The sequence below is a fragment of the Muscardinus avellanarius genome, assembly GCF_963383645.1.
Source record: "Muscardinus avellanarius genome assembly, chromosome: 12".
In the NCBI taxonomy this organism is placed as follows: domain Eukaryota; kingdom Metazoa; phylum Chordata; class Mammalia; order Rodentia; family Gliridae; genus Muscardinus; species Muscardinus avellanarius.
The window spans coordinates 84048360-84068485 of NC_137798.1; the positions used below are offsets into that span (position 1 = coordinate 84048360).

The 20126-nt window shown below is 36.8% G+C and overlaps 1 protein-coding gene across 18 annotated transcripts in view; it reads left to right on the forward strand.

Annotated features, from left to right (window-relative positions):
- Window positions 1–20126, forward strand: part of NRXN3 (neurexin 3) — a gene marked incomplete at both ends in the record, with an annotated part of 1617361 nt that overhangs the window by 1544196 nt on the left and 53039 nt on the right. For 13 of the 18 annotated variants that reach the window (XM_080707448.1, XM_080707461.1, XM_080707458.1 and 10 more), the window contains one exon: window positions 18231–18309. In XM_080707448.1, the coding sequence (XP_080563574.1) occupies window positions 18231–18309 (79 nt within the window). Of the gene's footprint in view, window positions 1–18230; window positions 18319–20126 lie in introns of all 18 variants that reach the window. The other 5 variants (XM_080707449.1, XM_080707450.1, XM_080707453.1 and 2 more) reach the window with 1 other exon arrangement.

Below are 20126 nucleotides of genomic sequence, written 5' to 3' on the forward strand. Positions count from 1 at the left end.
TACATGATGGTTGAATTGGAATCAAAGTTGCTTATAGGTTCTCTGGACTGAGACATTTTTCATCTTTAAAGTAAATGTGCTCTTCCAAAGAAGCCCCGTTATTTTCATCTAAGTTTTATTTCATTGTAGTTGACAAATAATATTGTATATATTCATGGAGTAAAATGTGCTATTTTAATACAGGCATACATTATAGAATGATAAATCAGGCTAATTAACATGCTAATCACCTCAGATGTTTATTATTTCTCTGTGGTGAGAACACTTAAAATCCATTTCTTTAACTATTTAAAATACACAATACATTTTTATTGACCATAGTCACTGTGTCATGCTATAGATCACTGAGATCTATTTCTCCTGTCTAATCAAAATTTTATTCTTAAACCAAATCTCTCCTTCTTCCAATCACCCTCCTTCATATTCTCTGGTAGCCACCAAATTTTTTTTTCTTTGTGGTACTGAGGATTAAACCCAGGGGCATTCTACCTCCAAGCTACATCCCCAGCCCTATTTTTTATTCTTTATTGTAAAACAGGGTCTCACTGCAAAGAGCCTCACTAAGCAGCTGAGTCTGTCCTTGAACCCAGATCCTCCTGGCTCAGCCTCCCAGATGCTGAGATTACAAGCGTGCGCCACCACACATGGCTGTCACCATTCTTCTATCACTTCTATGTCTTTGACATTTTTTATTTTACATATAAGTGAGATCATACAGTATTTATCTTTCTGTGCCTGGCTTATTTCACTTAGCATACCATTCTCTAGAGCCATTTATGTTGCCACAAAAGACATGATTTACTGTTTTTTAAAGAAATAATTTCCCATGGTGTGTACATATTATTTAAATTAATTCACTCCTAGATGGGGAAACCTCACTCTTGACAACCAGCTTGTAAAGCTATTTCTGCCCCTGATATCTCCAGGATCATAATTGATAACAATCAATTATAGATTAGAAAGTACTTCAAACAAGGATGGAAAGTACTTCTCCCTCTTCCATCTCTACAATTTCCAGACTTTAAACATGACTTCTGGCTTACCCCATCCTATTTAAATCAGCAGACATTTCCGGAGCTCTTACTATCCACTTAAACTTTTTCTGTGCAGCTAAGCTCTGGCCAGGCACTATAGTCCTATGGGTGATTTCAAACCAATAATAAATAATATTGTAATAAAAACAGCTCATCTAGAATAGTAAAATCTCTGAGTTAATGATATCCCTGCCACTGCATATAACAACAACATGATATATATGTCATTGTTTCAGATTTATCAAAGAGAAAACTAGTGTGCAAAGTATTTCTGATTGCCCTGGGCTTCCACCATAAAAAAATGGTAGAGCTCATGTTTGCTGACTCCATACATACTTTTCCCTTGATATTGCATTTGCCTCTAGACAAGATCCCTTTGCTCCCTCAAGTAGCAATCAAGTAGAGGGAAAATGTCATAAGTCAGAATATAATAAGTGCTTTAAGTTAGATTCTAAGAAAATACTGAGTTGGCATGCTAAAAGAAGTCTTGCATTTTTCAGTCTTGGGTTAAGGAAAAATCTGCATGAAAAGAATTTTGAATCCTAAAGAAGGACATGTGGCTGAATATGGTGGCACATGTTTGTAATCCCAATACTTGGGAGGCTGAGAAAGGAGGATTGAAGGTTTAAGGCTAGCCTCAGCTACTTTTTGAGGCCCTGTTTCAAAATAAAGGATAGCAAGTGGGTCTATGGGCTATATCTTGGAAATAGAATGCCTTGTATTCCATCTCCAGGACTGCAAAAAAAAAAAAAAAGTACATGTAAAATTTCAACAGATATAAATGGAACACAGATTAAATAGAGCTAGATCAAGAGCAATGAAGGCCCAAATATAGTATGAAACATAACACACTTATTCTGATAATACAAACATTTATTAATATCCAGAATGTGGAGGCCTTTGTAGAGAAAAGTGGTAGTAGAAGACAATGCTATAAGTTATGTTAGAACCCAGAGATGGCAGCTCTTACATTTTCATAATTTTTTTGTCTCAACTTTATATGATAAATGGTAAGATAAATTTGGACCAGAAGAGTGGCTCACACACACACACACACACACAAAAAAAAAAAAAAAAAAAAAAAAACATGTTTTCTATCTTGGTGATGCTCTCTGGCTTTCACTGAAGAGAGTGGGTTAAAAAGAGGCAGCGAGTCTAGTTAGAGGATCTCAGAATTTATCCGGGAAAGTAACTATGGAAATAGATTTGAAAAACGAAGCAATCTTTTAAAGATGAGCTTTGGTGGACATGGTACCTGGAGGCGTGGTGGTGAGTGGGGAGGATTTATGGGTGACCCTGAGAGTTTGGGCATGTGCCCAGAGAGTAATGACACCATGGACTGAGGTGAGGGCAGCATCACTGGGAGGAGATGATATGTTGATTGGAGATGCTTAAAAGATGTTTAATCAAAACTATTTGCCCTTACCAAGGAAAAATTATTCCTCCCTGCTTGCTCAATTCCCAAAGGGTCATTCTTGATCCAAAATCCATTTATGCCACTGATTTGGCATGTTAGTGAGCAGTGTAATCACCAAAGTGCTTTCCTCGTCAGGCTGATACCTAAACCCACTCCTGGGTATTATTAAAATGTCACGTGGTGACTAGTGCCCACTAAAGGCAGAGGCCATTCTCTCGAGGCCTTGTATCTTCTCTGTTCCTTGTTGCTTTCTGGGGATTGCTGTCTCCATTGTGACTGATTTTAACTTCAGGAAACAGAAACCTGTAGAGACTGAAAAAATGTTAGGGCTCATTTTCTTAGCTAATGAAACTTCTAGAGACTGGATAGTAGAAATCTTTTTGACTGACTGTACCCAGTAATACATCTAATAATATTAGAGTCAGTTTCTTGGTAACTATTCTTTGCTCTCAGACTTGCCACCTTTAGAATCACCAAACAGCTGCTGCTACCCCATCTACACCCAAATATTCCATCTACACCCAAAGAAGAAGGGGAAGCAGTTGGAGCAGCCAAGTCTCCTTCCTTTATCAGGAATAGAAGGAGCATTTCCATACCCTGTAGCTCATTCCCTTGTTCACCTCTTTGCCCAGATCTATGTCATGTCACTGCTTCTATTAGCCAAGAAGCCTGGGTTAGGCCACTCACACTGCCAATCCTAGACAAGAGGAAGAGGAGGATACTGTTGATAGTGGCTGTAGGAGTTGCCTCTCCTTACATGCCATGAACACTGAAGGCAGTAACTGTGTTCCATCAGGCCTTAATTAAGCCTGTGATCTCTGCCATACCCTTCTCACCTTGCACGTCATTGAATATAAAAATATATAGGATGGGAAGACTGTGAGGGCTCATTCACTGTCTAATGTACCTTTCCTCTTTTGGATTCTCAAGTAGCTTTAGAAATATAAGCTTTTCTGAATATATGTCAGAATATTTTTTAGCATGTCTGCAAAAATAAAAAAGTAGAAAAGAATGGAAAAGAGTACATGCTGGGAGGAAATCTATGCTACTGTAAAAATAGAATAGAGCCTGAGTGCATTCTTTAGTAATGAATGCATGAAAAAGAAGCTTCTTAAATTATAAATTTGGCTTCTTTTGTTTATTGCCCAGTAATCCTGTTTTATTGATTTCTGTTTATTTCCAATCACCTAGAATAAGAGACTGTGGTGCCTGGAGATCTTGAGCCCTAAAAATTGTCATTAAGGCTACTCTGCTGTATTTAGTTGTTTATTTTTTGCTCAAAGTGACTGAATCAATACATCTACAAACAGAACATTTTTTCTTTGCTATCTGAAAGACTAAGAGGCAAAAAATACAGAAAAGCTAAATAAAGATGTTCAGATTAAATAAAGAAGTTCCAGCAAATGACATATTGATTTATTTCAAATTAAACATATTTTTCTGACACAGTTTTTAGAGATGTTGATGACTCTGCAGAGTTGACAGCCATTGACTTTTACTTCCTAAGAGGACAGCCTGAAAAGACAGCCCACATTTTCCAAGATCAGCCAGCTCTCAAAGTTTTCAGAAGGTGGTTTTCCTTAAAGCTGATGTTAGCAAAGTTTCTTGATTCTGCTGAGCCATTCTCAGTTCTCGTTTTGCCATCTACCCTACTACCTCTGTGGATAAGAACATGAGTTTTTTTTTTTTTTTCTGAAAATTATATGGTCATCATTTTACTTTAAAGTGGTTGCTCTGAAACTCAGAATTCTTAGAATTAGAAAGAAGTAGAAATACACAAGAGTGTGACCTTATGGGATAGTCTCTGCAGTATTATTAAATACTAGTCTAGGAAAATAACAAGGAGACTAAAGATAGAGGTGTGGATGTTACAAGGACCAGACCAGCATAGAATGGTCCCTCTCAAAGTAATTTCAGAGTAGAAAGCTAGTTAAGGATCGGGTCATGAGGTGAGAAAGAAAAGTACAAGGGACTCAGTTTCAGGAAGATAAATTATTTGTCATAATTTTTGTTTCTGAAAACCATGTCACACATCTTTAGCTTCTTCTAAAACATCTTGCAGAACTGTTCTCAAGAGTGGCTACTTAACTTACAGAAACTTACACAAAAGAAAACTAAAAGTTGCCTTGTTTGAAAATGCTATGAAGTATAAAATACTTTTTTCCTTTCTTTCTTTTAAAGTCTCTTTTGCAACTCTTTGCCATGTCTTTATTTGCTATTGGATGTCATTTTAAGGAAAGAAAAATTAAAATTGTAGATTATTAGCATGAATATCATCATTCATTTTTATATTCTGCAGTGCTAGTTTCAATTGAAAATTTAAGAGCATTCAACTCAAATGAAGAATCATCAAAATAACAGAATTCTTACTTTATAACTCATATGTGCATATGTATTTTATTCTCACTAGAAGAGTAGAAATGCTACCCTGAACTGATTTCCTGGTGTTTCACTTTTTGATCCATACACATTCTAGCAACACTCTCTCTCTAACTTCATTTTACTGATAAATAAGGTCGGATTGAAAGGGAAAGGTCTCTGGGTTGCCCTCTTTCCCTTTCTTTGTATGTGATTATTTTTGGAGTAAGTTTTTGGCTAATACAGAGATGGAAGAAATAAAGTGACCAGTTTCCTTGTCAGATCTTATTTCTGAGAACATCATTACCTCCTTTCTGTTTTTTATGCAACTTCTGGTTCAAAGGGAAAACGTGGCCTGTTGGGGCTACCAATGTCCCATTTAATAGATGTAACATGCTTTTTATTCCACAGAGGTGTGATATGGAGCCCTAAAAAAGGAAAATGCAAAAGCAATCAGCTTTGGACTGAGAACTCATTAACTGCTCTTGTCTACAAGACAATACCAACCTCCCAATGAGAAATATTAAGGGATGCATTCAAATAAAGGCAACTGATTCCTATCACTCCCGTGCTCATGAAGCACCAAGGACACTACATTACCTACAGTAGCTAGAAGCAGGAGTGGTTACACACCTTGTATGTGTGCCCTTTGCTTGCACACACACTCCACTTTCACGTCAAACATCAAACTCCATGGCTTTCTTCAGTTGGAATTTTGTACAATCCGGGTATGTGTGATTTTTTTCTTATGATTAGGCTCTGTTGATAAAAATAAACACACACACACACACACACACACACACACACACACATACACACACACACATTCAGAGATAGCATGGCTAAAAATCAAGACAGTAAGTGCAGAGCAGTAAACCCAGGGTGAGGTCAATGTGAGCAGGGAGCCCCACCTGACTACATCGTTCTCATGTCTGAGACCACACCTACTATATTTCCAACACCCACTTTGCCAGGGCATGAACACTGTTGCTTCTGAACTAGAACAGGGAAAAAGTGTTAGCCTCACTGTTCATCAGAAATGAGAAATGAAGAGTCATGCCCTGTCTCATGCAGAAATTCTGTTCTATTTGTTTTTGTAAATTGTTTAGAATCAATATCTAAGATGGGATTATATATGTAATGCTAGGTGCAGCTCAGGAATGAAGTGACTTTGGAAGGGTATGTGGGCCCCTTTGGGTTCCAGAGTTTCTCATTCAACAGTGTTGAAGACATTCCCTAGCTTAAAGTTTATTATGTAAATTGAGGATCTTTATTAGAATCCAATCTTGCTCTGTAGGAGATTGTCATTGTCTTCTAGACTTGAGCAACCAGGAGTAAGTTCTCCACCCCAAACTGACCTTTTTTGCATTATTGTTCCTTTCTTGGGGTTTTATATCATGTTTTCCAGTTGATCTTCATTTTCCTTTCTTACAAACTTGATGACTGAAGATCAATTGTAATTCCCTCAGTAGTGTATTAAGACCAGTTTCAAATATAGAAGCCTTGCTTTAACTGCTAGCTTACCTGTAACACCTATATTTGGCTTTTTTCACATTACATTGCATGGCTGAGTAGGAAATATTCTTCTTAGTGAGATGGCATTTCTTACCAATATCCATACTGTCCTTCCATCTAGGACTGATTTTCTCCTGTACATCACAAATCCTTGCTCTCCTCTGATATTTCTTATTGTGTCTTCTTTTTCTTAAACAAATTTTTATTGCACATAAATGGTATACATTTAAACTATATTTGGTGCCCTCTCCCCCCACCCCTGTTTTCCCTTCCCCCCTCCCACCAATGTTTGTCCAGGGTAACCATGTCATATTCATAATTTTATACATATTCAGATGTAGACTCTCATTAATCAAGATCAGCCTTCCTCTCTCCTATCTTTCCATTCAGACTTTGCTGGTATTTCCCCTCCATTATCTGGAGTCCCACTGGTATCCTCTGGGTTCCCTAGTTTGGGCATATTAGAGGAAACATATGTACCTTCTCCTTCTGTGTTTGGCTGATCTCACTTAACATAATGTTCTCCAGGACTTTCCATCTTCTTGCAAACGATATAATTTTGTTCTTCTTTATGGCTGAATGGAATTCCATTGTGTCTATTTCCCAAAGTTTTGCTATCCATTCATCTGTTGATGGAGATCTGGGTTGGTTCCATATTTTGGCTATTATGAATTGTGCTGCTATGAACATAGGTATGCATATGTTGCTGTAGTTCTCTGAATTCAGCCCCTTTGGAAAGATAACCAGGAGTGGGAGAGTTGGATCATATGGTGGATCTATTCCTAGCTTTCTTAGGAATCTCCACACAGATCTCCATAGTGGCTGAACTAGTTTGCATTCCCACCAACAGTGTAAAAGAGTTCCTCTTTCCCCACATCCTCGCCAGCATTTGTTGTTATTTGATTTCTTTATGCTTGCCACTCTGACTGGGGTTAGATGGAATCTCAGTGTAGTTTTGATTTTCATCTCCCTCATGGCCAATGATGTAGACCATCTTTTCATGTATCTCTTGGCCCTTTGTATCTCTTCTTTTGTGAAGTGTCTATTCAGTTTATTTGCCCATTTCTTGATTGGGTTGTTTGTTTTGCTAGTGAAGAGTCTTTTGAGCTCTTTGTATATTCTGGATATTAGCCCCCTATCAGAGTGGTGGCTGGTAAATATCTTTTCCCATTCTGTAGGCTTCCTCTTTAGGTTACTGATGGTTTCCTTTGATGAGAGGAAACTTCTAAGCTGTGTTTTCAATCCACCACAAGGGCTCTTTCTCCTTGGGTGGTGAAATTATGCTACCAAGATTGAGCACCAAGAAAAATACCTTCCCACAAAGAAACACAATTCAGTTTTTTTCAAACACCCATTTTTCTCTTGAACTGCAGAATAATACACAACATGGAGTAATGCATAGTATCAAAATTTCTGCCTCAAAAACACATGGGTGATCGCCATGATGGAAACTTGTGCATGGTTTTATAATATCCACAAACTGGTACCCACATCACTTTAAATGAACACATTAATATGTGGCCTTGGCCACTCCCCTTTAAAATGGAGCCTCAGTTTTTTGGTAACACTAGAATAAAGAGCATATTTAGAAAGGAAATTCTATGTCCAGTACACACACACACACACACACACACACACACACACACACACACCCCACAGGAAAGGAAGAAAAGTATATCTAATCTTTGGTCCTTTAGATAAAATTTTGGCATTCCCCTTTTTAGAGCCTAAATATTCAACATAAGTTTTGTGGTGAAAACCAAAGAGAATTTACTGTCAAAATGTTGCCAAATCATTCTGATTAGCAATTCTAGGTAGAACTGCACCAATTAAAAAAAAAAAAAAAAACAGCCACCAGACTGAGCTATATGTGTATATAATCAATAGGCACCGGATCTGGATTCCTAGAGATGGTGTGAGCTGGGGGTTGGCTTTTTTTTTCTGTCTCCTAAATAATATGTAATTTCTCCAGGCCAAGAAATAAATTGAAAGGATTTAGAAGGATTTGCTTATCAGTGGAACACCACGTAGCATTACATTCCTCCTGCTTTTGGGAAGGTACATTGAAGTTGGTTAATCTTCTGTGGTTCAATACTCCTCTTCTCTCTGTCAGTCTGCCTTGAACAACAGATAGATTAATCCCCTTTCCACACACTCACTTTTTCTTCTTCCCTCCCCTCTCTCTTGATCCACCCTTCCCTTTCTTGAACAGATGGAAGAAAAATCTTAAAAGTAGAAAGAAAAGAAAAAAAATGCTGCACCACTTATTTGTATCATTCTTGAATATCTCAAGGATAGAAAGACAAGACCCCAATCCTTATCACATGATATGGCTGAGCTCAGCTTGGTTTTCTACTCTTAATTAAATTTTGAGTCTACAGAGAGGTTTTTTTTAAAGAATAATTCATTAGCAGAAGTTATTATAGATCATGTTGTTCTTTAACCTGTCCTAGTATATACACTGTGGTAAACAGAAAGAAAAGTATAAAGGTTATGGAGGTGGGTAAAGTTTTTGGGGACGTGGCAGATCCCTTTTCCCGAAATCTGGTCTAGTCTGATGTGTTTAGTGACAATAGATAGTCATTTTTTATAATGGTGAGCACCCCACATTAATTGTAATTTTTTTGTAGCAGACAATGGTTTAGCAATTAATCAGTATTTTTTTTAACTTTTCTTGGCTCAAATACCAGTAGCTTATTATAGTCTCCATGAGGACAAGTACTGGCCCTGTCAAATACCCATCTCAGTAATTAGCACATCATAGTCAATTAATAAATACCATTGAAGAAAATGAATGATGAAATGAGTAAATACAAGCAGAATTAAAATCATATGCCCAGAACAATGTTTTGTTTTTAATTCCTATTTCTTATTGAGCTCTTTTTCAATTAACTAATTTTGGTCAAACTGAATCTCTTGAAATCCTTATTATTCCATGGACATATGAGCCAAATAAGATATTTGTGTAGTTGTATTTACTTGACATTTGGTTAATTTCAGGAGTAGATAGAAGAAAGGAAATAATATATTTTTAAAAATTTATGAATCTTGGAAGACACTGTAAATTTCATAGGACAGTGTTCCACCAGGACACTTGGGCACAGAGAGAGGATCCAAGTAGCACCCGAGACAGCAACTTCGCCTGACAAGAACTTTGTCTCTTCATCATCACTGCTCAGAACAGACCTCACACTATATCCTATCTTCCACATTTGGATATGACAAGCTAAAATCATTTATGTTTAATTTGTCATAACAATGTCAGTTGCTTCTATCGAAGATGATTAGACAGGGTGTGTTTAGTCAGAATATAATGAGAGTATAGCTTTCACTTGAATACAGACTTACTGAGTTCTGAGGTTGTTTCTGGATTGAGATTGTATTAATGTAAAATGATGGAGGGATAGAAGAGAGGGAGGACTAAAGGTTCCTAATAAGCTTTCTCAAGCTCCAGGTTTCTTTTAAACTTTAACATAAAAATTATACAGGTAAGGGTGTGTGTGTGTGTGTGTGTGTGTGTGTGTGTGTGTGTGTGTAACCATTAAGCAAAAGATGAGGCTGTGTGGTAGCAGCAATTTAGAAAGCAAAACTTAGTAAATACATTTTAAATAAGACGATCAAACATTTTAAATTTTATTTATGGTTATGTGTTTACCTAGAGCCAATAAGTGAAATTTTGAAATATTGGAAGTATCTCCAGCATGCTTTACTTAAGAAGGGAAGGAGCATCTGTAAGATGGTTAGATAGAAATCTCCCTCCCATGAGGTATTTAAAACACTAACTCCAACTCAGAATCTAAGTGTAAAGGAGAAAGATCTAAAACAGCAAGCATTTGAAGGAATTTAATTCTTTTTAACATGGAGCAGCTGCAAAGATATATGACTGTTTTCTGTGGGACTTCAGAATATTTATGGGCCTTTCTCTTTTCTTTTTTTACTGGAAGAAAGGAGATCATCATTCTTGAGTGTGTTATTTATAATTTCATAAAGCTGTTCTGTGGCAGGACTTATTTTATCTCATGTTTAATCTCCGCCAAATAACTGTGCTTCCAAGGAGCTGGGTGGGGGAAAATGATTACCCCCACCCTGAAAATAATTATTTTGTTATCAATATAAGACTAAGGGCAAATAAGAATAAGAATTTGAAGTCACAAAAGTCAATTGGGCAGTCAGGAGGGGGCATAGTACAACTGACTCGAATAATATGATCATATCAATAGACACACAGTTCTCAATTCAAATCATGGATAATAATGAAGAGCAATGTCATCCATCCCTGTGCTGAGATGGGGTAGAGCCCTGCACAATAAATAATTAGAAGCAGGTGATTATAGAAACCATAACTCACTGGAGGAAAATGAAAAGTCAAGCTTGCAAAACTGAAGGAATTGGAAGGCAAATAGACCTATAAATTTACTTGGGTGGACATAGTTTTGAGCTTTTCTTCAGTCTCAGTTTTATTCTAAGGTAATTTCAATAAACATTCATAGAGGAAAAAAGAATATAAATGCAATAAAAAAACTTTCAGGAAAAGAATAAAGAGAGCTACTGCCAGAGAGGTATTTTATTGAAAGTTATTATAATACCTATCTTTAGTTTTACAAGACCTAATACAGAACCAAGTAATTTCAACATGTGGATTAAAAAATATGAAACACATATTTTAAAATAGAGTAGTATGAATTATTATTTTTAATATAGGACTTGCTTAATATGTAAAGGCAGGAAACTATTTTCCTTTTTTCTAAAAAGAAAAGGAAGGGATTTAATCTGCACTGAGGGGAGGGGAAGAGGACAGTTACTTTCATTGCTGTGCAGCACATTCTGAAACCATGTGTGTCAGCTTTCAAAGGGACGTGATGGGTGACACTGATGAATTGTGGGCAGGAAAGAAGGAGAGGAGACTGATAGGGCAGGATATTAAATTCATGCTTGTTAGCTAAGTTATCCAGGACAAGAGGATATTTCCAGTAGCTGTCATACTGTCATTCTTCTCTGCAATCCCTTGTACTACTCAGAGGTGTGCAAATAAACCGAGGTACTTCATACCTCTGACCCGTGGCAAATATTGTTTATTTCACCCCAAATGCCCTTCTTCTTCTCTAGCATACCACCCTGGCTTTCAGCTGCTTCCCCCACTGCTGATCCCTGGGGGCTCATTTTGCACTTGTCTTCTATTTGGAGGACATTTCTGCTCTCCTGCTATTTGCTCTCCTGGCATCTTATGTTTACTCCTGTCATAGCACTCAGTTCACCATGTCGAGTCTGTCTGTTTACTTGGCTGTCTCACCAGAGACTGAATTCCCAGAATAGAGCCACTGTCTTATCTATCACCGTCCCTTATAACTGCTTCAGTGTTTGCTATACAAGTGTTCGATATGTATCTGTTAGAGAAATAAATGAATGAGAAAATGAATGAATGCACACACAAAGCATCTTGATGATGTAATTATACACCATCGATGGTACACCTAACTGCCCAGCCCTTATTAAAACTCTTTGGTTTGTGTGTGGTTTATGTGTTTGTTTCCTTGAATAACATACAGATACTATTGGTATTTAATAGATGTGAACCCTAATATGTTAACACTTTAAACTTAAGCATTGGGAATTATGAGAGCTTTAGATGTTTACTGTGAGGGGAAAATGTGGAAGAGATGACACAGAAGGCACCACAATAGACATTCCCAATATAACAATGTACACAGAAGAGTTTCTTGAAGCAAGACTGTCACCTGAAAGAACATGAATAGTGGGTAGTTCAAATAGCACGTGTCACTACAAATGTCTATATCCTTGTTTTTTATGAGTACTTAAAGAGTTAACATGTTAACTGCTTAATAGAAGGCTGAAAATAGTAGGTAATAAATGTTAAGAATAGGAGTATCCATGATTCTTGATAGTTTATATGTCCATTTTTCATAAGAGTACCAATTAATCTTTAATTGTGAAAAATGACCATGATCATGAGAAAATATACACATTCACGCACACACACACACACACACACACACACACAGTCAAAGGCGATTGCATATTAAAGACAAATGAACATAGAGCTATTCTATTTTTTTTTTACGTATTAGGGATGGAATCCAGTGGCATTCAACCTCCGAGCTACACCCCCAGCCCTACTTTTTATTCTTTGTTTGGAAACAGGGTCTCACTGAGCTACAAAGAGCCTCACTAAGTAGCTGAGGCTATCCGTGAACCATAGTCCTCCTGTATCAGCCTCCCAAATGCTAGGATTACAAGAATCCACTACCATGCCTGGCACCATAGAGCTATTCTACTTGAACCAATCCTATTCTGAGTTTATATATCTGTATCTGTGCTTATATCTTAGTAAGAGCACAGACAGAAGAAAACAAAATCAAAACTAAATAAAAGAAACAAATCAAAACCACTGCTATAATAAAGTTTTGAGTTTTCTCATTGTAACTAAATTAAATTTCCATTACTATGGAATATCCTTTTGTCTTGAAAAATTTAGCTTAACTAATACCTGAGCTATTCATCTCATCCCAAAGTCTTGATTTGTAATTTTAATTTTTTACGTGTCAGAGACAGAAGTAGTAAAATTGAAAATTTCTATATAAACATCCTTAATTTTGATTCCTTTTGCAAACCAAATCTTGATGCTCCTGGCAAAGCAAGTTCTGAAATTGTTTAGGCATGGCTGGTATAAGATGCCAGGTTCTCTAGGAAAACATTGCTGTCTGCATTAAGCAATAAGAGACTAATATGCTTGTCATTATTTTGGGTGTTTAAATTGGCTGTGGCTCTGAATGGTGAAGATGAGGTTTTATGGACAGAAAGGAAGGGGTTGACACATCTAAGACCTATACAGATTGGATAGATCTAACACCATTAGAAACAAATCATCTTCCAATAACTTTCTAAAGCTCTTTATATTTTTCTTTATCCCTCCTTAATCCAGGTGCAAACATAAATGGTCTGCATATCATAAAAATGGAGCTAATGAATTATCAATAATGAAAAGTTCTAACAGGGAATAAATAATAAGATATGGGGTTCATAGACAGATACCAAATTTAACAAATTAGGAGTAGACACCAGGATTAGAATCATCGTGACTGACTAGCTGTTTGATTTTGTTATTTAGTGAAATAACTCGCCTTTCCTTCCCCATCTCCTTCTTGCTGTATGTGGAGGAGCTAGGAATGGAAGTATGTTTGGTCTAGAGTCAGGCCTACACTTACACTCAGCCAGAGTTCCACACATTTAGTCTGCCTTGAGTCTAGGCATCATGTATAGGGGAAACCAGCACATTGGCTTGTGTCACTTAGGAGGAAGGTTGTATTCATATATACTCACCTATAAAATCAGCATAAAATACATATTTTAGACATGGAATATAGGATAACAGGATTCAGATTGTGAAAAAAGATGGCATACAGGGTTGGCAGGGAGGTTTAGGATCTCATCCTTGAAATAGATCTGGAAGTAAAGATGGGGTAGAACAATGGGGTTCTAAGCAGTGTTACCCAAACCACAGGTGAAAGAAACTTGGGTAATATAGAGGAGGACAGAAGACACTGAGAATAAAATAATAAATATGCTTTGAATCTCAGAGTGGAGTGCTTTTTCTGAAAATTTATATCATTTCTTCTGACTCATAATAAATGAAGATATCACTCTTGGAATTGAATTAAATTTTGCTAATATTAAGATAATATATGTTTTGGTTTCCATTTGGAGTTGTACATTGTTTTTATAAATTTGCTCAATGGACTTTAACATGATTGTCTGGCCTTCAGTTCTCAAGTGGAGGTCACTGGTTTGCATTAATTCTCTAGTTTTCACTCAATATTAGAGACCAAAGTCATATAAGTTCCATTCTGAAAGTTTCTTATAGTCAAATCACTAACAATTCACTTCTAATTGAATACATTTTATAAGTGTATTGTGAACTTCTTTTTAATTACCATCACCATGAAGTTTTTCAGAATTTTTTTTCATAAGTGTGCTTCTTCCATAAAATGTTAGTACTAAGGCAAACTTACTGTGTAATCATTCATGCAACTGTAGTGTTTTGGAAAGTCTCGAATCATTGTAATATCTAAGATCTACTCACCCCATCCAAATCAGTTTTTGCTGCCTTGGAAGGAGCTGTTGGCTCCATGGAGCGCACAAGCCATCCAGCAATGCTTGTGCCCTTCTCCAAATGGTGTGTGCCTCTCATAATTGCTTTCTCTGCTTGTACAGTTTACATTTATTCCTTTATTAGCTTCTTTCCTTAAGTAGTTTGTGGTAGACCTGTAATCTCCCCCCCCCAACAACAAGAAAACATGCTTTTGATTTCTCTAATTTAATCATGGTGCTTCAGGATATAACTGCCACCTTGAGTTGCTGGACCTGAAATATAAAATTCAGTAGTGTGCAATTAGAAAAATATATGTTTGAGATTGCTGTTTCTACTAACCTCAAGAAGGGACAGAGTATAAGATATCTCTCCCTGTCAGATATAAAATAAAGATCAATAATGTGGTTTAAGGCACCTCCACAACTGTCAACAAAGTGAAATGGATTACCTAATGTGGTTTTTCTACTCTCCTTTCCTGTCTAGTAATCCTATACCTAGTGTATCTATTTAAAAGAGTATGTTTTCTGGAAATACTAAGGTATAAGTTATCATGTGAATTCATCTGCTACCATAATTCATTTTTTACCATAACAATGTACCATATACTGGGAAGCTTAAGCGGCAGAAATTTATTTACTCACATTTCTGGAGAATAAAAGTTTGAGATCAAGGTGTCAGCTCACTTGGCTTCTTGTGAGACCTCTCTCCTTGGCCTGTAGATGATCCTCCTTCCCTATTGTTCACATGCTGTCCTTCCTGTTTATGTCCATGTTCTTATTTTATAGGTATACCAATCACTAGGGCAGAACCTAATGACTTATTCTTAACTTAATTACCTTTTTCAAACCCTATTTCCAAATGTACTCACAGTGTGAAGTAGTGATTTAGGATTTCACCATATGAATTTGGAAGGAAGATACAAGTCAATTCATAATATTATAGAAGACAAGGTGTAAAGAAGAGAATAATGGTCACACACATAAACATTAAGTATTAAATCTCCTGGATGTTACTTTAGCAACTCGGGTAACCTTTTTGGATTCCATTTTCTCTAAGTATATGGTACACATCTTTGGCTCAAAGAATGATTTTGAGAATTGAGTTTCATTAATTAATAACAAGTATAACTAATAAGTAAGTATACATGTCCAGCATGTGGCTTATAGTAGTTATTCAATGAACAGGGAGGTAATTTCCTCATTGCCTTCTTCTCTTGAATACGAATCCAGATATCGGTGCTTTTAGGAATAATAAAAATCAGCAAGACATTCAATACTAACATTATGAAATGAAGAGACAGTACTTGGGAGGCTGAGACAGAAAGATCGCAGATTTGCAGCCAGCCTCAGCAACTCAGCGAGGACCTCTGCAACTTAGTAAGATCCTGTTTCTAAGTAAAAACAAAACCAAAATTAGCGCTGGAGTGTAGTTCAGAGATAAAATGCCACGGAGTTAATCCCCTTTATCTCTCTCTCACACACACACATGTAAAAAAGGAAGCGAAATGAACATTTATGAAGTAAGTACAATCTACTGAATACTCATATACACAGTAGGTCAAAAGGTTTTTTGCATAAGATCTGTAGATCATTCATTCATTCAGAAATATTTATTATGCATTCAGCATGTACCAGGTAAGACCAGAAAGCAGTCTTCTTACCTATTGTGTAGCAAGGGCCCTTTTTACTGCCAATCTAAAGTCCTCTGAATTTCCTTTAACAGATATTCTGGCATTGAGCGGTTTCTGCAGGATTCTAACATATACAGAAAAAATTATATTTATGTGTGTGTACATGTGTGCATGTGCGCACATGTGTGTATGAGAGTAATCTGAACTACTCTTGTTGCATTTGAAATTTTTTCTGCTCTTTTCAGAATAGCTTTACCTGTGTCTGGGGGTTGTCATGCTCTATCAGTCTGCCGGTCCACATTACTAATTCACCTAATTGCAGCAATTATGTGAAGGCATCGCTGCCAGTGAGAAAAGACATTATGTTCCCAAACAGACTGCATTCCACAGTGTTCCTTAATTATGCTGCCTATAGATTCACAACCACCAAATCAGGCTCTTGAGACAACACACCATATGCACTGAAATCCTCTAGAAGCCACAGTGCATTTCTTCATGGGCCTGATTCTTATAGTATCCATCCTTTGCAACAGCCCTTCTACTCTGATTCTCAACCCTGAAATTAAGAGTCAGGCTACACAATATGATTTTCAGGAATAAACTAGGCTCAAGTCTCCTGAAACCACTGTTAGTTCCACAAATTCACAGAAGATCCACACAAAATGTCTGGACCCAGAGCCATTCATGAGTCCTGGGTATTTGAGAGTTCTTCACTCCTGTGGGCATGGCCTTCTGAAAGAAAGAAAGAAAGAAAGAAAGAAAGAAAGAAAGAAAGAAAGAAAGAAAGAAAGAGCTAGTTTTGATTTGCATTTCCCTGAGGGCTAATGATATTGAATATCTTTTCTCATATCTATTGGCTATTTGTATCTCTTCTTTTGTGAAGTGTCTATTCAGTCCAGTTGCTCATTTCTTTATTGGGTTATTTGTTTTGCTAGTATAGAGTCTTTTGAGCTCTTTGTATATTCTGATTATTAGCCCTCTATCAGAGTAGTGGCTGGTAAAAAAATCCCATTCTGTAGGCTTTCTCTTTAGGTTTTTGATGGTTTCCTTTGATGAGAAGAAACTTTTTAGTTTGATGCCATCCCACTTGTTAATTCTTGCTTTAATTTCATGTGCTTTGGAGGTCTTGTTGAGAAAGTTACTGCCTATACCTATAAGTTGGAGTGTTGAGTCTATGCCTTTCTCTAATAACTTCACAGTCTCTGGTCTAAGTCTTTGATCCATCTCAAAATAATCATAGTGGCAAGCATAGAGAAATCAAATAACAAATGCTGGCGAGGATGTGGGAAGAGAGGAACTTTTACACTGTTGGTTGGAATGCAAACTAGTTCAGCTGCCATAGAGATCAGTATGGAGATTTCTAAGAAGACTGGGAATGGATTCACCATATGATCCAGCTATACCACTCCTGGGTATCTTTCCAAAGGGGTTGAAATCAGAGAACTATAGCAACATATGCATAGTCATGTTCATAGCAGCACAATTCATAATAGCCAAAATATGGAATCAACCTAGATCTCCATCAACAGATGGATGGATTGCAACATTATGGGAAATACACACAATGGAATTCTACTCAGCTATAAAGAAGAACAAAATCAGGTCATTCGCAAGAAGCTGAAAAGACCTGGAGAACATTATGTTAAGTGAGATCAGCCAAGCACAGAAAGAGAAGGGACACATGTTTTCTCTAATATGCCCAAACTAGGGAGTATTAGGAATATCAGAGGGACTCCAGATAATGGAGGGGAAACCTCAGCAAAGCTATAATGGAAGGGTAGGAGAGGAAGAAGGCTGAGGTTGATTAATGGAGGGGCTACATCTGAATATGTATAAAAGTATGAAAATAGCCTGGTCAGCCTGGACACTCATTGTTGGGAGGGCGGAAGGGGAAGCTGGGGGATAGAAGGCACCAAGCATAGTCTAAATGTATGCCATTTTCAATATGTTCCACATAAAAATAAAAAAAGAAATAAAAAAAGAGAAAAATGACAATAATGATAGGGGTGGGAAACATTGGAAAGCCTTTGATGTCCTTTCATATTGATTTCCTTACCTTTCTCTCTCTCTCTCTCTCTCTCTCTCTCTCTCTCTCTCTCTCTCCCTCCCTCCCTCCCTCCCTCCCTCCCTCCCTCCCTCCACCATTTCCTTTTCCTCTGACATGAGCAGCCAACCTCAGATGACCTTGTTTCATCTGCTGAATGTTCAAGTGATGATGAAGACTTCGTTGAATGTGAGCCGAGTACAGGTAGGTCAGGTCAGTCTTGTTTTGCTTGCTTTCTCTTTTCATTTGCAAAAAACAATACATACATATATGTGATTATACTTGTGTTGTATATATTATAGTGTGTTAGTGTGTGTATATTTCCTACATATATTTATGTATGTATTAGCATACATATATAAATATTAATTTATAAATCAAAGCATCAAACCCCATGGAAGGAACAATAATAACTTAGGGAGATTTAATGTTCCTTTATAGCTCAAGAGAAATCCACGGTAGACCATCCAACTTTTGACCATCGAATGCACAGATGAGCCACTGGAATAGCGTGTACAGCGGCCAGTGGCAACTGGGAAACTGGCGGAGGGTGAGGGCATGAAGAAGCCTTTATTGAAACAAGGCTTTTTAAAAAGTATGAACCCAAAGTGGTGCCAAAAGATTAGTAAATGTCATTTAAATTTCCTAAATTGCTCTGAGCTTATGTGGCCAAAATATATAAATTAAAAAATAAATGATACACCAATATTTTTTTTTCCATGGGATTTCAACAGCAGTTGACATGGTATTGTGTTCATACTAATTTTGTTCACTGTATGTCTAAAGAACTTGTGCAGCAATATAGTATAGAAAACACAAAATTAGTAGCGAATCCTGCCACGGTCAACAGCTATGATGCTTCAAAATGTATCTACTGTGCTGAAGTTGAGTGGACTTTGGCAGTTAGACGCTTCAGTGTAATCCCTGTTTGGACCCAGATACATTTTGATCTTTTATGGTCTTTCTTTATAGTGAGCTATATTAATGATATAATGTCCAGAAGGCAACTGAAAGCCCTGATTATTTCCTAGAAACTTTCCCAAGTCGTCTGTTTTGAGACTTACTATCAGTTAAACATTCATATGTATATAATAGAGAACAGATATCATCGAATTTCTGTGTATGTTTAATAAAATTAAAAGCTCAAGTTGGACCAGGATCTTATTTCTGGAAAAGCTAAGTGAAAGAAATAATATCTTCCAGTTGATTCTCTGGGTTGCTTTAATTTTATTTTCCTTCTCTGTAAAAAAAAAAAAAAAAAAAAAGCAAGCCATTAAAAATTTTCTTTTTCTAATTCCAAACAAATTTAATGTTTATGAAAGATAATATGTCAAAAATAAAAATCTTCCATTTCTTACCCCACAATGATTTATTTAAAAGATTTCAAATTTTGCTAAGCCTTACTGCTTTATCTCTTGCAAGTGGCTTTGGATCCAGGAAGTTCTATGGGTTCACATCCTTAGCAGTACACGGGATATTCCAGTGATGCACTGGTCCGTTGGTCTTCCTATGATGGAGTGTGCTTTGTTCCTCAGTTGTGTGCAAGTAGGATAAATGTGATCTCCTTGGTCAGAATTTTTCAGGTTATTGGGTTATAATCTCTATGTACTAAGTGAGGTCTGAACTCTAAAGGGAAGATATATCCAATCTATATCAAGTTGTGGACACCAAAGTTTTGTTCAAAAATCAACTTACCTATTTTTTCATTCAATAAATATTTCTGAACACTCAGGCAGGATATATCTCTAGATTTGAGTCCTTCCTATTCTAATGCATTCATAAATGAGATGTGAGGAAATAAAGTTTTCCTATATAAATTACCTCTCCGACATAATTTAGCTCAACAAATATGTTTTGAGGACCAACTGTGTATGTGCTAGACATTGAAGACTCGGATATTAATAGGACAGCATATCAAGGCTTATGTTAGTTAACTGATTTTTTGTGTGTGGTACTGGGGTTTCTGGAACCCTTATACCTCTGGGCTACACTCCCAGACACCTATTTTTTATATTTTTATT